The following is an 18,863-nucleotide window of genomic DNA, read 5'->3' as shown; positions in this document are numbered from 1 at the left end:
ATATCGATCTCTTGACTGTACTTCTTGCATTCATGGGACAGCAAGGCAATCGTTTTAAGACTATCAACATATCTATCAAATTGCATCTCACTCATTGAGAGAAAAATCAAAAATAGATTTTATTCACTCCAATGAAACTTAATATCTCACTTCAGAATGATGTAATCAGTCAAATGAGAAGCATAAAAATACGAAGTGGACACTAAAATACATCAGTGTTCTGAACTTCGTATCTCTTTCCTTATCTACCATGTTAATAATACGTTTCAACTACAAACTAAAAGGCAACAGTCGTCATTTTATGAAAGCTCTAGAAATCTTTTCGATTGATTGTGAATGTCATGACGACTATGTCCTGGTTAAATTTAGAAGCTACAATTAGAGGTAAATCAATTCGATATCACACCAAAGGAAAAACTCAAACCATTTGAAATTAATTAATTAATTAATTAACTTGATACCATTTCTATTTGATTTAATACATATCCCTGATAATTAGAGTCACTGAAATTAAACGCCGAAAATTTTTCAGAAGAGTTGGTTTGAGAATATTTTTAAAGAATAAATATGAGTAAAATTCTGATCTATTGAACTACACTGCTGGAATGTTACACTGAGGATAGAACAATTACACAATTCTATACTTAAAATCATATTTTATCTGATCGGATCATCAGCGAGGTTAAGTTAATAATCAACAATTTCGTTATGAAAAGTCAATATTATAACCACCCTTACAAATCCAATTCCACAATAACACAATAGTAATATATTGCCAATCAGTAACTGAGATATTGCGATATGAGAAAAACCTGGGAAGGCACTAAAAGCAGTTGAATAACAATTTTTAAGAGTTTGAGCTCCAGTTTTGTGATCTTGGTTGCAAGCTATAGTGAAAATATAACTGCAAATGGCTTCGGTATGCTCTAAATACTCCAGATTTCAGTTACATATTAAAGAAAATTATTACACATCAATATGAAACGTTTCAAAAGGATTATACATTCTAACAAAGAATAGCTCTGAAATGATTGGAGCAGAGTCATATGAACTCAGTTTTCAGGAATATATTTTTGTGACTTTTACTTTGCTGAACTTCTGTGCATCGCTGAGTTGGTACCGAGTTTCTCGTACATATTATGGGGTAGCAAGTAAATGAAGCTGGTTTCAAGCGTGCGCTCGGGTAATTTCTGTTGCTTCAAGCGCCCTCGTGCCCATCACTTTGGGGTTGTTTACTCTTGGGGAGGTGCCGGCGACACTCGAGATCGTCGGCTCAAAGCGGATGGTGACCTGTAAGCAAAGCAATTGATTGGTGGCTGCGAATTTTCTGTCTCTTATTTTAAATTCATTCTCACATCTGAGATATGTCGCTTTTTGTTTAAGGTTTTTGGGTCTTTCCCATTATTGCTCCCCATATTATAGCCCCCATTTTGTTATAATTACTATGATTGTGGGGGGGGGGGGGGGGGGGGAGGGGGGTTATAGGTTATCTGACCACTAATCGGGGGGGGGGGGGGCTATAATCTGACCACTAATCTGGGGGGGGGGGGGCTATAATGGGAAAGACCCAGGTTTTTAAGGTTTGTTTTGATATCATTACAAGCTTAGTGCTGCTTAGCTAAGGCCAGATGAGTTTAGTCTATTCTGATTATTTTGTTCATTTTTGTTGTAACAATTAGTATAAGGAAGATTCAGACGCAACATGCACTGTACGGTAGATTTGAAGATCTTAAGCTTCGATGTTTTAAATGAATGTACCTGGACTGGAATGCTCCGGCTGCCCCACTTGTGGCACTCTGTCCCATCTGGCTCCCGTTAGACACTGACAGCTTGTCTGCATCCAGCTGTTCCAGCTCCTGTCTCACCAACTGCTCCATCTGCTCATTGTCTGGATTCTGCTGCTGTAACACAAAAATTGAACAACTGCAAGCTGCATGAGTACATTACAGCGGTTCCGGAAAAACCCCACCGAAAAAAACCCTATCGAAAAACCCACTTAATTTAATAGGAAATAAATCCCCACTTTACTTTTAAGGAGCTGCGCATTTAGCGCGCGTGAACATGCCTCGCGAGCCATGGCAATGCCTTAGCGGCACGCGGGACTTGATATGAAACTATCACAACCAAAAACATCACGAAGAAAAATTAAAATGGGGGTTTATTTATCTAATATTATGTGGTTTTTTTCTGTGGGGGTTTATTAACTAGAATCACATTACAGGGAAATCATATAGGTTTGCAATTTTTCACCGTGAAAACGGAACCTGAAACACCTTAAAAACTGAGCAAACTTTGGTGTTTTAAAATTGTTTCTAACTAGATGTCACGAACTCAGCACTTCTGGCATTAGTCCAAACAGCAGCCCTAGATTGACTTCTTGTATCAATAGTGCTACTATTTCGTTCAAGAGTAATACTTACAAAAACGAAACGATCGAGATCGCTTTTCTTTTCCTTAATACGAGCTGACTAAGTCGCATATCTATACATTTTTTCTTTTAATCAAATTAGACGCAAAGTTACAAAGAAACTTAAGGCTATCAAATTCGGTCGGTACTTTAAATAGTTCAAATACAATGATATTAATAACATTGAGACACTCAATGAAATAATGCAGTTGAAATAAGGCATTTTCAAATAACATGCTTTGGATCAAAAACCAGCGGATGATTTATATTAATTTGCAAAAGGGATACCTCGTTGAGGTGGTCGAGCAGTTTGCCCATAGTCTCCTTCCTCTTCAGTCTCATCTTCTCCATGGCCTCCAGTTTCACAAGCACAGCATCTATCTTAGACACTATACTTCCAATCGAGTGCTCCATCCTGTCAACCTAATAAACACAACACGTAGTCAAGTATGCTGGTATGGTCAACTCATCAACTCGTAAGACTTAAGCCCAGATATGAACCCCAACACACAGTCGCTCCAAAGTATTAAAAATCCGTATTTCATTAGAATACGCAAAAAAAACCGTAACCAACTGTTTACCCGTTTTCCAGGTGTCTACAGAACTATGAACATTTATCATATTAACTGTCTGGAAATAAATAGCAATTCAAGGAATCAAATAGAAAAGATGCTAGAAAACCTTTCATTTCTTTGGAAAAATAAAGCTCTTCCTCAACTTGAAATATACTCAATTTTGCCTCAACTTTAATATTGCAACAGCAATATAGCGCACCAACCGGCAGCACTGCTAAGCCAGACTTAAATAAGCATCTGAAACTACATACTCTTCTCGCGAGGACATTGAACTCCTCCTTTGGCACTCCACCCCGTCCAGCTCCACCTCCACTTCCACCGCGACTTCCACCTCGAATGGAGCTGTCATCATCGGAGCCACTTTCAGAATCCTCATCCTCGTCCCCATCTCGGCTCCTATATGTACGATGAACATCAAATATTTCAACCGATGACAAAGGTAGATTTTCATGGTAACCTCAGTGCCTTCTGTGAGCGTCCCAGGAACTTACATTTTTTGAGCCAGCGCAAAATATTTCACTTCACTCTCGTTGAGCAAATTATTTTTCTAAAATTGCATTGAAGAACTATTCCATTCTCCGAAACCTTGCATCCAAATCAGATTGTCTATTGAGTTTTAGGAAATTATGTACTGACTTTGCAGATCTGCCTCGTGACTTTGGCCTGTCGTCATCATCCTGTTTGGCCTCAGCAATCTCCCTCTGGAGTTCGTCCTTCTGTCCCTCCAGACAGGCTGCCATTGCTCTCTGCTCCTCCGCACTCAAGACACCATCCGCATCCACGTCGTACTCTAAACGCAATCAAATTTAGCTCTAAAAAATCAAATAAAGAAGGCTCTTCCCGGCTGCTTCAGAAAATCGTCAGCTAGTTAGTTCAATGGCCATTGTTGACATAACAGCAATTTATCTTAGAGAGTAAGGTTCATGATCAGTTTGCTGCAGTGAAATGCAACGCTAATTTATTGGAGAGTCACATGTGAAGCTCAAAAATCCAACATAAATCACAACTCTAAGAACACCTTTCAAGACTATGATCTTAATCGATACTGAAACAACACAAAATTGAAAAATTGACTGATTTAAAACAAAATATCGGAAGTATGTTATTTTGATTTCAGTTGGTACTTAGCCTTATCTTCGCTTATTAATGAGAAGATAGATGGATTGGAACAATGGCAATAAGCCTTAGCACTGGCGACAAAGACAATTTAAAAAAATTAAAGTAACAGGCATCTAACATTGGTCTTTATGACTTTATCCCACTTCTGCATTTATTTTCGGTTATCAAAATTTATTCCGCGGTTCATTTTAGATTGCTTCTCTGAGACACCGGTGCTTGAGAAATAGCCCGTTCGGAAGATGACGCGGCTATTAGACACAACTGACCACGCATACAAAAGCAAATTTCGCTAGAGTTTTATCACCTACAGAAAAAAACTTGCAAGCCTGGTGCAAAAAAACAGCAATATAAATGGTAATTTGACTTTTTCAAGTGATCTTAGTAGCTCCAATATAAAAAACCATGAAAAATCCTACTTAGACTTATCACGTGCACTCGTGAAAAATGATACGAACTGATTAGACGAAATTTCCAGAGAACATCCATCCATAGCAAATATGGAAGCTGTCTTGACCCTTCGAAGCCAAACAAAAAATGTACAAAGCAGCAGAACTCGTCACTAATTTGAAATTGTTCGCTATTACAGCCAAAGTTTTTATGAAAAAGCAGAATAACAAACGTACAAGCTGAAAAAAACTTAATTTTCGAGTTAAAAAACTGAAATACAAAATGGACTCTTTCAAGAAACACGCTATTAGCTGGAAAAACTGATTTACTACATGCAAATAGTTTTTAAAATGCACAGTCTTCGGGATTTGAAAGTTTATCCCGTTTCCAAATTTCAAAATCTTCTCATAGCTGCTAAGACAGCCTACCAAAAAGAGAACAGCAACATTTCTTGGATTGTGAAAAAAGCACAGCTCCAGCAAAATCTTAATTCTTATATTCTGAAACGTGCAAAACAACGTTAAGAGCTTCAGCTTAGCTCCGCTGCTTTTAAAAGCATAGCCGGCAGATTGCCGGAATAGCTGCGAAACAAGACTTGAGTGTCGTATAATAGAGAAAGAAACAGATAGAGATATAAGAAGAAAAATTCATCGACGCCGCTCAAAAAACTATGGAAAAAAACGTTCAGCGGTAAATTAAAAGGCTTGTGAAAAATAATTGGGGAGAAGCCTTTTCATTAGGGGCCTTTATTACACATATGAGTTGCTTTGACCTTAACCAAATTCAAATTAAACCTACGTTTTAAAGTGCAAAAGTCATTTTATTGAATGAGGTAAGTCACGAATGATACAAAAACTTTTGCTAGAAGAAATGTGAGAATTGACGCCACGCGCACAAATGCGGTTAGTGAGAGGAATAAGTGATTCAGAAAATTTGACTTCAGCTTTGCTGTGTGAACAAATGTAAAACGAAAAAGAGCGTCAGACGACAAAAAAAACATAACAGGACAAGTCCTGACAATTCCAAGAATTTTTATTCACTAAACAAAAAAAACTAGACCTCAAATGGACTGTCTCGATCAGGAAAACCATTAAGAAAAAACCTCGATAAAAAACGAAAAAAAGACCAAAGTGAAAATGCCGCATGTTAACAAAAAATCACTAGCGAGAAAGCGAATTTTTGTTTGTACACCGTTTTTTCTCTCTCTCTCTCTCTCTCTCTCTCTCTCTCTCTAAAAAAACATACCCAGCAGATTGCCGGAAAATAGCCGCCGTAAAAATAGATTCCCATAACTCTATTGGGAGAAAGAATAAGATTGGGAGAAAGAATAAAAAGAATAAGAATAAGATTGGGAGAAAGAATAAGATAAAAATAGATTCCCATAACTCGATTGAAAGAAAAAATCAACAAAAATTGATTTTTGTATAAAAACATTTCTAAGTGCGATTTATTTTGATGTCACTTCGTAATTGAACATACTCCTGTCTCTCAGTGAGAGGCTACAGGGTCTAGTATCAATACCAATAATCATTATAGATAGTAACTAAAACTTATGAGAACAAAGTTCAAGTACCGGGCATCTAAAAATGGGCTTTATGGGTTTATCCCGTTTCTATTTCTGACTTTGATTTTTTTATACTGACTCTCTTTATTTTGAATTGCTTTGCTGAGCAGCTGCTGTTTAAAAGGACTTTGAGCAGAATGACAGAAGAGTGAAACTAGCCTAGAGAAGTCAAAGATTTTGCCTAGAGAAGTCAAAAAGCGGCAAAATGGGTAAAGCGAAAAAGTTCGACGAAGTAAAAAAAATATTAGGAGTGCTATAATAGCCGGCTGAGATGAGGGCGGCTATTAAAAAGCATGAAAAAATTTCAAGCCGCAAAACCACTCGCTTTTTCGCTCCACGTCCTGTTTTTGCGCGCCCAAACTCACTACTACAATTTGACTTCAATGTGTGAACAGATCTTTAAGACAGCGACCCAATACAATTCACATTCTTTGAATTTTAAGAAAAACCAAGATCACCGTAATATACCTCCGCCCAGCTTACAGCTTCGCAGCTATAAAAAATCTTCAGGTGTGCGTAGCTTTTTGGTACCATACAGTCTATCATAGAGAACATTGGAAATCGCGGTACTTGAGTATATTGATACAGTATATGGTTTAGAAATGAATGCCAAATTGTCTCCACTTTAAACAACTAACCAGCGAACATGGCTCTAATCTCGGCATCACTGTGTCCGTTCTTCTTCAGCTCCGCCCTCCACTCGTTGAAGTCGAGTTTGTTGTCATTATTGATGTCAGCCTTGCCAATAGCCCTCTGGATGTCCGAGAGACGGTCATGCTTGAAGGTCAACCGGGCAACTGCCTTGTTCAGTCCCTAAAATAGCAAGAAATAAATGAACCTCGTTCAAATTCCGTTTCAAATAGTTTTCATAGGTTAATGGCAACTTTATGCTGAACTTAACTCAATACGTCATGGCAAAAACCGGATCTGATTTTAAGTAAATCCAGAGAAAATTTCCTGTATAGACAAACGGCTGCCAGAATCAGTACAAAATTTCCTTGCTAGTGAAAGACTACGAATCCTGAACTACTTCATAGGGCCGGCTGTAAAAACCTTTACAAACAAAATCCTTAAATCGATAATCTCACCTTCTTGAAATAGTCGGAGATCTCAATCTCGCTCTTCTGGCTGGCCAGATCAGCCTTCACTTCAGAGTAAGTATCGTTGATGATAGCCAGGAACATGTTAAGCAGGACGAAAAAGACGAAGAACACGTATGTCAAGAACACAATTGGACCCAAAACTCGGTTTGCTGCCTCCAGGGCGTAGAAGTCGAAGTCACCCAGGATGATTCGGAACAATGTGAAGCTAAAAAAGATGAAGAGTTACGCGACAATTGTTAGTTTTCGTTAAAATTATGGAAAGTGCAGATAAGTTGGCCCAATCAGCATTTTTCGAGATGTTCAAATTCAAGGTGGTGTGGTCCAATCATGATTATATTGCTTTAATTACGTCTTATACCATATACACTTATACAATCATAAGATATACAAGATTTCAACTCTTCCACGATTATGAGTATAAAAGATATACAACACTATTTTCGGATCCATGTATGATCAAAAAGAGTTCTTGTAATTCTGACATAACCGTCTTCATCCATGGCCAAAATACAATGACCATCATTAAATAGATCTGGTTTAGCTTTAATTACATTGTTTTTCATAGACAAAAACTCTTAATATCACTATCACTATTAAGATAAGCTGGAAAAAAGAGAGTGAAGCCTCACATGCAATTCTTGAATGTGGAGAAATCTTTGACTTGGGTTCCGAACACCAAGTAGCTAAGCTGTGCATAAGCCAGGAAGACAATCAAGAACATCACCAGGAATCCAGCAATGTCCTTAGCACATCTGCTCAGAGTGGTCTGCAGTTGAGTCATTGTCTTGTTGAAGCTGATGTACTAAAAATGCACAAAATTGTCAGTCGAACCCTTCTAGAAATATTATTTTTTTTAAAAAAATAACTTAATACAGATTATTAATGCACCCTGCATGCATTCTCCCTTGACACAGGATATGCAACTTTGGACTTTGGTTGGCATCATGAAGTTTTGATTTCCTGATATTCAGCTATTTAAATAGTAAAATTGAGCATCACAAAAAGCAGCAAGGGGACAAAATAACTAATAAGGATCCGCCAATTTACTCGAAGTTACTTCAGAGCTACTTTGTTTCATTAATTCCAAATATTCAAGGTATGGATTTAAATGTGAACCAACCGGTTTACAACTTAATGTTAAAATTCTGCTGTGTTGAATTTTAATTTTGTTACAAGTAAACATTTGGTTATAAATTTACTTGTTTCAAAAAATAAGTTTCTTGAAGACACAAAAGTGAACTTTCAATGATTCTTAATTCATGAAAAATTCACTGACTTTGAACAGCTTGACCCATGCGAAGAACACAACCACAGCGAGTGCATTGTTGAACTGAGTCTGGAGGTATCCGAGCCAGTAGAAGTTTCCGTAAGTGTCACTGTTTGCAATCAGAGTCTCCAGTTTGCTCTGTACTGTTCTCTCCCGGTAGATAGAGTACACGATACCCACCATCGATAGCTGTAACAGTTAAGTATTAACGATTTACCACCAACAAATTGAGCAAGGTGTTAAATTGACACTGAGATCTTACCAAATAATGGTTTCGGCTAATTGCAACATCCGGCGAAAAAAATCCCAAAAGCAGCTATCTGCCAAGTAATAATCCCACACTTCCTCAATGAGCCGTTTATTATCACGAATTTCTCGACAGCTTCTTTTATAATCAAAGAGTACTAGAATTCAATTCTGAGGAAAAATTTCTCGTTTCTTAGATTAGCAGTTTTTTAACGAAAAGGCAATTCATGGTCGAAAATTTACAGAAAAAAATTTATCGACATAAAACTGCACTGCCCAAAATTTAACATAAAAATATCAAAACTTTTGCGCCAACAGTCATGAGTGAAAAAAAAGAGCAGAAAATACTGCTCGACAATCAAACTGACATCAGAGAAACAATCAAACTTACAGCAATAATCACGATATCAAGAATGTTCCAGAATCCTCTGAAGTAGTTGAGCTTGTGGATCTGGATCTCAAGCATCTCCTCAATAATGTAGTAGATGATGAAGAGAATGAACAACACTTCACACAGGTACACGAATCGATCGAACGCAGACACATATCGGATCAGCTTCACAGTTCTGAATTGCCACGAGGGAATCGCACCGCCAGTTGGAGGGAACTCCAATCGAAGTCTAAAAAAAGACAAAAGGAGTGTTGTGAACAGTTTTCAATTCCGTTCCTAGGTCCTGAACAACTATTGGCCGTGAACAAATCGATGTACCTATCATTTTAGTCGATAAGATATTATTTTAAACATGTATAATCTTTTGCATGTATAGCAGGCATCAAAAATACTCATTGGATGTCATATCCAATTCTCAGTTGAAATTTTCTAAATTGTTTGTAACAAGGAGGCTCGGTAATGTGCGTTCGCACATTAAGTTCCGACCCCGCCCATCTACATTTTTCTCTTAATTGTCTACCAAATGAGGAAGAGATAAAAAAAATTAACATATCAACATATCGTTCAACAAAATACTAAAAGAATAAAAAAATCTACTCTATAGGGCGTATGAGACCTGTGGCTACCATAATATGACTACCAGAAAGGACGGCAATAAAAATCAAATTGTTACAAATATTAATTACGACCAAAACTCGTTGTCCATTTCTTGAAAACCACTAACAACCAAATCAAAATGGCATCAGCTAAAAATTAACCGGTAGTTTTTGGAACAAAATATGGGACTTTTCTTCAATGCGACTTGGCAACAGTGGCAAAAGTTTGTTAAAACATTGCTTTTTTTTAAAAAAAGAATTAAATTCGAACTGATTAGAAACATTACGCATCAAATGAAATCATTGAGAGAGTCTTTTATACCTCAATAGAGAGCGACTGAGGCTTTTCATTATCCAGGATATGTCATATGACTACAAAAAGAACGACAAATACAGGCAAAAACGAAAAATTTGCAGGAAAAATTATACATGAAAACGATGTCCCCCCGATCAATTAATATTAAGCTGATCACTAAAAGCAATAAAAATCTTCGTTTGCACCTTTTGCAGGTGACAACATTTGTAATTCAAATGACGCCCATTATTGTGACACTGTGAAAAGAAAACAAAAGACTACAAAAAAGGGGGCAAATTTGCAAAAATCACGAAAATTGGTTTTATGAAAACTGATTGTTCCAAGAAGAAAGACCATTTGAGGAAAATAAAACCGTCATGGAGAGCAAATTATATTTCAAAAGATAATTGATGTGAATTATATATAAAGATGCTTAGCAACAACTTAACAGAAATAAAATTGGCAGATCTTAAAAAATCTATCTCTTTTTTTTAAATACAAATATTTTCAAAATTCATAGCCAACAAAAGCTTTCGACTAAAAGAGTAGACAGTTTGTCTTGCATCTACTTGGAAAACTAATTGCGACTGTTTTCAATGAGACTAAATCATAAGACTATAAAATAACATTAAATACAATCTGAACAAATATGTTTCAAAAACAACTTTACGAAACCACAGTTTTGAAGGCATTAAATTTATTCGCAGTTAACCATAAGATATTAACAGCAAGAATATAACATATTCATTTGCGTCTTCTTTGATCATCATAACACCCTTTTGTAAAAAGACCATCACAAAAAGACAACAAAAAGACACAAAAACTGAAAAGTATCTAAACTTCACAAAATTCTTCTGAAACAAAATTGTCTACGCACTGAAGACATCATTTAACAAGTTTAAACAACAGAAAAATTATTTTGTTTGATTCAACAAAACATTCAAAACAGCTCTAAATTATGAGGCTAATTTACGAGAATGATACAACATTGTAAAATACGAAAAAAAACGCAAACCAGAACAAAAAGGGGATAAGTTGAAGAATACTATTACTGTTTTTTAAGAAATTTATGTCGAAACGCAAAACAACCATTAGTTATTTACCAATATCAGCTATTTAATTTCACTTGTTTATATAGAGTTGGCCACTGAGATCTTTAATTACACAATATTTGGCATGTGACAACAAAAATTAACAACAAATAAAGGGCAAAAAAAAAACAATTTCTGCAAGAGAACGGTGTCGCAGCCCTTCAGACCATATGTTATGAAAACATACTAGAGTTCAGTTTCAAATGTTGTCAAGTTTTTTTCAGTTAGATTGTTAAATAATTGACATTTTACAAAAGAAACAAAAACAACAGCAAAATTGGGCAATTATGCACAAAAATCAGAAAATTTTGTATGAAAACTCGTAGAAACAAAAGCAAGAAGACCTTCTGTTAAAACAGTAGGACCCAAAATTAGTTTTTATTCTGTAGGGAGGAAAGACTGACCGGTACTTACTGAGAACATGCAAAATGTTGACTAAAGTAATATAAAAAATGACAAAATCAAAAAAATCACAGAAATTTCCCTAAAACAAATACATTTAATGATATAAGAGACATTAGGTAACAACCGAATGAATAGAAAAAATTCACTTGCACCTCTTGAGGAAGAGATTTAGATCTTCGAGTGGTTAAACTTAAAGATCAGACTGCCAAACGGATAACAATTGAAGGCAAAATACAATTCAGTTAAATTTTACTAAAACTCTTCCTCAAAGCCATAAACCCTTTGGTTCTCTGAAAACAAACAATCTACATTTGGCCTCAAATTTACGTAAATTGGAGCTGTCATTGACGGAGCCGTAAATAAAAAATATTGTCAGTATTTAACATTAAAAAAACAAAAGCAAAATTTTTTGAAAAAAGGCAGCATCAAAATAAAAATCAAAGTCTCTGATTCTAAGAGTCCATGATATTATCAAACCTCTCCCTGATTTTGTTGCACGCCATGCAAGCCGACCAAGTGTTCAAGTTATTTGCGAATTAGACCAATTGTTGAATGGAATTCTTCAAAAATTGAAAAAAGATGCATTTTGTATAATTATCGAGTTAAATCTGTAAAAAACGGCAAAGTTTTAATTCCGGAAGACTTTCATGTGTCGCCTTATTGCAACAAGCGCTCTTTTTGAGATTGTGGAGTCTGTGTTAAGGTGTCTAGGTCACTAAGTCTGGCAAACTTTAACAAAGTGGAGCAAAAAAGCATATTTTGTGCCATTTTTGATGAAAAAAGTTTGAATTTTGAAAACTTCATCAAAAATTTTAGCCAAAAAAAATTTCAACCAAACAATTCAGCAAAGCTCTTCTATCTCTAACGGTAACAACAACACTTTGCCGTTAAAAATTTTAACTTATTTTGAATTATATTAGCGAAATTGTGCCAAATTTTAGCAAAAGTTACTGAAAATGTGAACAAAAACAGTCGATGTTCACAAAACGTTAAACCTCGATAACTCCCTGTAAAACACGAAAATCAAAAAAATCTTTTTAATTCCGTATTCTACGCTGGACGGGCTTTTTCATGATACCACTCACAATTCTCTACGATGAATATATCGGTCGGCCAAAATTGACTGAACAAAAAAAAACCCAGTTGAGTATATAGTTCCTCCCTCCCCACTAAAGTGGGGGTCGGAACAATAAACAATTGGGCCGTTACCATTATACATGATAATCCCATTCCCCCCAGCAAGTTAGCCATACGTATTACCCCAAATTACGGTAAACACACCATGATGGAGTATATAATGGGAAAGACCCCAACAATGAAGGTTTGACTTGGGCTTACGTGATAACGCAGAAAAGGTTGATGTTGGCATTGTAGACAGTGAAGTCAATGAATATGGCCCTGGTGCCTCTGTCCACCCACAGTCCACTCTTCAGCTCCGCTATCACTGCCTGTGCATCCTCCTTCAGCGGAGGCAGATCCTGCAACAAGAAATTGAGTGGTGATTACTTCTCAGTACGATTGACACTGCAAAAGAGGTTGGAAACTAGTCTTGCCTGGTTTCAGAGCACAGTGTCAACGCACAAAATCTTGTTTTCAATCTTAATCCTATTATATACATCGTGGTTCTCAACACACTATAAGGAAACTGAAAATAGGGCACCTCAATAACTTCTTTTGTTCAGCGAGTCAATCATTTTCAAACAAAGGTTCCATACATGCTTAATGCTAATATAAGCATAAGTGGGTGCAAAATCTCCATTATCCATAACTAGTTACAAAGCTGAGGATGTTCAGACCGGTTAAAATACAGACCTGGTAATATCCGCCACCTCCGTACTTGGCCAGAGTTCCCCAATCTGTTGCACCATCCAGCTCAGATTCGGTAGAATACGTCCAACTGAAATACAAAAACATGTCTGAATGTTCAGGCATCCGTGCTATTGCAACCTTTCACTAGCAAAACTCACAGTATTAGTGACAATTCTTCATCCCGCTTACGCAGTATAATTTGTACTACGAAGACTAAAATACATTGTGGCCCAGTAAAAAAGAGCATTTTTCATTATGATTTATTTAAGCCAATTAATCAATGTTCGTCAATTAATTCATAATAATACATTTGCAATCTAGTGGTGGGAATAGATTACATAAAACTTCATGCAATGTAGCAAATATGAAATGAAAACTTTATAAAGTTTTGAAAAGTAATAAGCGTTGACTGCTAGTTTTCTCTCCAATGCAGCTGTTCAATGAAAATTGAAACTGTTTCAACAGTTCTGCTTCATCTGCAATTTAATCGTTTTTTAAACGGATTGTGTAAAAAATTTCTGCGCTAAAAGTCAATATTAGACCGTTTTTTTCTTTCGTTGAAACTGAACCTCTCAAATTTATCAATCCCAGCTCAGCAAATCCTTGACTTTATAGCTTCCAATGCATCAAAATTTATGGCTAATGTAAATTTAATTAATGCCTTTGTGCGGATTTGAAGTTCACGGGCGGATTTAATATAATGATATAACGTCCTTTATTATTTAATTGGGGTTAGAAGGAACTAAGGGAGGTTTCCAGAAAAAACATCCGAATAATGAATTTTTGAATTGAGAGAAGGAGGCCGGCAAATGTGCAATGGCACAATATTTCTACCTCGCTGATCCAAAATATTGTCCCAATTGTCTACAAAGGCACACACATGGACTGCTTTAAAGAAGGAGCTCATTTTTGTTGAATAAAATTTGGCAGATTCGTTAAACTGAATTCAGACAGAACTAAAAAAAATGTCATCAATCTATGTCAATTAAATCTATGCTAAGCCATCATTTGAGAAAGAGAATTAGATTGACGTGACTCGTTTTTGACTTATTAATAAGACAGACCTCATCATGTCTCTAAGTCAGCTATGCCTCTAATAATGCAGATTTAGATATGCATCATTATTGACTTATGAACCCCAGTCGTTGATAAGCTTCTTTTACGCCACCTCAGATCATTGAGATCTTTTATTACTGATGACTCTCACAAACCCACAGAAAAAAAACATTTAAAGTCCAAACTGGAAAAGTTAAAAAACTTTCTAAAATGATTGGTTTTAAAGTAATCAGTGCCAAAAACAAAAAAGAACACATTATTGAGATTTTAAAAACCTTATTAGAACCTCAATGAGACCTCTGGGTGTTGTGACTGCGTAACAAAAATTAAGAAAACAAAGTTTAATAAAAACACGTATCAAAGTCAACAAAATGATTATTTCACACCGACCAATTCGGACGACAGCATCTATGCGCCACGATAAAAAATACATAGGATTTGCTAGAGTCAGTAGTTCTTGTTTTGAAAGAAATTTCCAGCAGGTTCTTAAAACAGGAACGATAGACATATACAAAAGAAGTTTAACACCAGTGAGATGAATCGTCATGTCACCAGAATGATTACAAGAACAAATGGAAAGACAACAATTGAATGAAATTTAGTAAAATTTTGCAATTGAAGAGCAACTATTATCAAGTAACCGCCTAACTTAACCAAATAACGAAAAATGAGATCACCAGAAATCAACAATTTTTCCGTTTTCAAACCAAATTTTCAAACTGAGAATTCTCAAGTAGCAACTTCAGTCATATTCAGATTGCCTGTTAATTTTTTCGGTTAGGTTAAAAAACTCTACTTAGATAAATAACCTAGTGCATATATAAAATAAATGAACTCTGCAATCACCTAAAAATGTTAATTTTTTCGGTTAGGTTATAAAAACACTACTTAGATTATAAATAACCTAGTGCATGAATAAAACAAATGAACTCTGCAATCACCTAAAAATGAAAACTGTGAAAGCAAGTTCAAAAAGAGGACACCCAAGAAGTATAATTGCAAGCTAGTTTTCAGGTAGGTATGCCAAGATTGCCGGTCAAACTGACCAAACATTCGATTTAAGAAACTAGTTATCAAATCATATGAACTCACATATTCGAAAACAAAAAAGGAAAAATTCCTCAAAAAACTCAAAATTCAAAAAATCTTTGATAAAACTTCAGAAAATAAAATCTCATCGAACATTACATAGCATCAAACTCTTAAAAACAGAGCCAGGAGCAGCTAGAACTTCTGTTAAGGAGAACCACTGACAAGTAGAAAAAAGCGGATCAATTTTTGTCCCCATAATCTGTTATTATTTTTGAAACAAAAGTTTAACACCACGAGATGTCAAATGGACACATTTATAAAGCTCAACTATACTTCTAACTCTGTTAATCTTGTACGCAATCGGAATCCTTGATAAGTTAAATATCAAACAACCAACTTAAAACCAGAAAACCAAATGAAGGAAAGACCAAATAGACAAAACTGTCCAAATTTTTACACAATTAAATGGAGACAATTTTATACCTATGACTAGCCATCAACTGAAAAAAATAACTTAGATTGAGATATGCCTCTTTTTACTAATAGGAGTTTAAAAAATGAGAGAAGGCCAGCCAAGACAACAAAACTAAACATAGCTGGCAGATTGCCAGAAAATAGCCGCAATAGATCCGTAGATCGGCAGTCTCAAAAAAACAGAAAAAAAGAAAGACCAAAAAAATTGTCATTTCATTGAAGGCTGATCAGATATATTTTGATTGAAAATCCGTATAAGTTATTGCTGCCTCTATTAGCTGATCGCAGATAACCTTCATTTAGAGTGACACACACCCATTCAACCTTATCTCTTTGAATTGAAGTAAAAAGTCAATTTCAAAGTGAGGTAAGTCAAGTGTGACCGAAAATTTAATCACGCGAATGAACAAAAAAACTCGCTCCACCAAGAGCTAAAAATGACGTCACGCATGCAATTCAGTTGAAATTGCATGAACGAATGAACAAAAAGTGGCTGTGACGTCATATGGTCGTAACAAAAATCATGACGACGAAATAAAAAAAACCAAGAGAAGGCCAATAATAGCCCCAGCTATCGCTGTGTGGCTATTAAAAACAGAAACAAACAGAAATCAAATTTGTTCAAAAAGATATTTGTCCAGTCTCAAAAGTCATTGGCGAACAATTAAATCAATTGATAAGCTTCCTTGATTCCACTAATGAAAACAATGAGAACTTTCATTATTCAGACTGTGACAAAGCTAGAGAAAAACATCTATAACCAAAGTATTACTGAAACAAATGGTTTCGAAGTAATCATGGCCATAAACCAAAACTGATAGCAATATTAAGGTATATTCCAAACTCATGAGATTTTCAGTAAAACCTGTCAGTATCGGGACCAAGCAACAAAACAACAAAGGGAGAAGTGGACTAAAAGTTTTAATGAAAATTTCCAACGACAAAGTCAACAAAATCATTAGTTGCAAGAAAGCGGCATGCTTACATAAACAGAACTTCGGTAGCTTGCAAGTTTTTGAGCATAACACAAATGCCTTACGTAAACACAAAATTTTAGGAATACTCAATGCATACAAACCAAGGTTAAGTAGCTTGCGAGTTATACCTGCCTTACTTTTTGCTATATTTGTTTGAGTGAAGCAATTATGTCATATTTAATCCTGCGCTTCATTATGCCTTTCCTACGATAAGTCGCAACTAGTTTATTTTGCCAGAAAGTCACGAGAAAAACAAAAGAAACCAAACAGAAGTCAAATGGCCGCAAAGGAAAAAGAAAAAAGACTAAGAAATCCAAATGCAAATCTGTTTTTTTTAAAAAAACGTGGACGTGACAAAAATGGACACTACGTTGCTTCAGGATTACTAAAACCCATAAAGGTTGAACTTGGTAACAAAATCGGGCAAAAATATACAAAAAATTTCAAAAAAAATGTGAACAAAATCAGTGTTAAAAGTGAAACTTAAAACCTCAATAACTACTCAAAGACAAATAATTTTAAATGCTTTTTAATTTCACATTCTACAACTAACGAACTTTCTTCTTATACCACTCACAACTCTCTATGATAAATATATCGATCGGCTTAAATTGGCTGAGCAGAAAAGCCAGTTGAGCATATAGTTCCTCCACCTCAAGTGGGGTTGTAACGAAGATTTTTTTCCGTAGATGATTAGGAGAGCCAAAATTTCAAAACCTAACATCTCAGCAGAAACAATATTTCCAAAAATCGAAGAACTTCTTTGTTGAAAATCTTCTCTGGGGGGCTTTAAAATGATACTCTTTCTCCAATCAATATTCGGGGGACGAAAAAAAAACAGAGCAAAAATATAGCAACCGACTAGGGTTGACGAGTGGAATGAGGTGTTGGGGTGTGTCTGCATGAATTTAAGTCTCCTCAGTAGTTCCGGTGATCAGCATACTTAGAGACTAATAACGCTTTAATATATCTGCTCAGCGACTAAACGCACTCCGGACGTTACCTGTTTATTCTACTTTTGAGGACAAGTCAAATGGTCAGAAGAAAAGTTGATGGTACAAAAGATTGCATCAAAAAGACCTGCAGGACTAATATAATTGCTACAAACTTCTTTGGAAGCAGTTAATAGCATATTTGAATAGAAATAAGAGCTGAAATTACTTTGATATAAGGGACTATTTTTCATTTCCTACAATCCATTTGCAATAGAAAAGGTTATTAATTAATGCTTACGCAGTGCCATTGCCTAGACCAAAGTCGGATATGTCTTCATTGGCTGGCGCATAAGCTGCGAAGCACTCCTTGATTTCGTTTTCAAAGTCTTCAGGGATATCACACGTGTCGTTTCTCACTTTCACCTGTTAAGAAATCAGTGATCATCAGTAGAAACCACCTAATGCCCCTCCCAAATCATCAAAACCCTACGTTTGCGGCGATTATCGAACTTTTATTTATTAATGCGGCTGCTTAATTAAAATAATTCCCACAGGTCGCTCAGGAACGGCTAAATGCGCAGCTCTTAAACAGTCTAGTAGGGGTTTATTTCCTCTTTTTCCTTGTGGATATTTTTTCCTGAATTGGGGGGGGGATGCTGAATCCAAAATTGATTCAGCATACCTGTCTGAGTCGGGCGAGTCCCATGAGTTTGTTCTCGTAGTATATGTATCCCTTCTCATCATCCGCCAGCTCCTCTCCATTGTACCACTCCTCCCAGTAGAGTCCATTCATCAATGGGCCCTCTACGTACTAACAAACAATCAAATATCATCCGGGATCAAAAAATCATTCTCATCAAAGTCTCTAAGTTCTTCCTTTCATTGCTCTTTCTTTTATGATAAATGATACGCAATGTTTCCAGCCTGTAGTAATTAGTAGACATAGCTGTGTAGTAACTACTACGGTGGGACATTACATATTTTAAGATAGCCAATACCATATAAGGAAGGATAGAGGGGGACATGGGACGGGACATTTCCTACAATTTTTGACCAAAAAGTCGAAATGTCCCCCCGTAATAGTTACTACACAGCTATGTCTACTATTGTAGTACTAAAATTGAAAGCTAACTA

General features: G+C 35.9%; 1 protein-coding gene across 4 annotated transcripts in view; it reads right to left on the bottom strand.

The window, feature by feature from the left end:
- Window positions 1-423: 423 nt before the first annotated feature.
- Window positions 424-18,863, bottom strand: part of LOC142350797 (polycystin-2-like) — a 36,406-nt gene continuing 17,966 nt past the window's right edge. For all 4 annotated transcript variants that reach the window (XM_075402751.1, XM_075402752.1, XM_075402750.1 and 1 more), the window contains 14 exons: window positions 18,412-18,540; window positions 18,028-18,152; window positions 13,259-13,343; window positions 12,785-12,924; window positions 9,060-9,288; window positions 8,432-8,611; window positions 7,785-7,957; window positions 7,141-7,360; window positions 6,691-6,865; window positions 3,619-3,772; window positions 3,234-3,378; window positions 2,696-2,830; window positions 1,759-1,901; window positions 424-1,290 (listed from right to left, as the gene is read on the bottom strand). In XM_075402751.1, the coding sequence (XP_075258866.1) occupies window positions 1,233-1,290; window positions 1,759-1,901; window positions 2,696-2,830; window positions 3,234-3,378; window positions 3,619-3,772; window positions 6,691-6,865; window positions 7,141-7,360; window positions 7,785-7,957; window positions 8,432-8,611; window positions 9,060-9,288; window positions 12,785-12,924; window positions 13,259-13,343; window positions 18,028-18,152; window positions 18,412-18,540 (2,091 nt within the window). In that variant the 3' untranslated portion in view covers window positions 424-1,232. The remainder of the gene's footprint in view (window positions 1,291-1,758; window positions 1,902-2,695; window positions 2,831-3,233; window positions 3,379-3,618; window positions 3,773-6,690; window positions 6,866-7,140; window positions 7,361-7,784; window positions 7,958-8,431; window positions 8,612-9,059; window positions 9,289-12,784; window positions 12,925-13,258; window positions 13,344-18,027; window positions 18,153-18,411; window positions 18,541-18,863) is intronic.

Source organism: Convolutriloba macropyga, chromosome 12, assembly GCF_964194025.1.
Source record: "Convolutriloba macropyga chromosome 12, txConMacr16.3, whole genome shotgun sequence".
NCBI lineage: Eukaryota > Metazoa > Xenacoelomorpha > Acoela > Convolutidae > Convolutriloba > Convolutriloba macropyga.
This window is presented reverse-complemented; position numbering and strand designations above follow the sequence as displayed.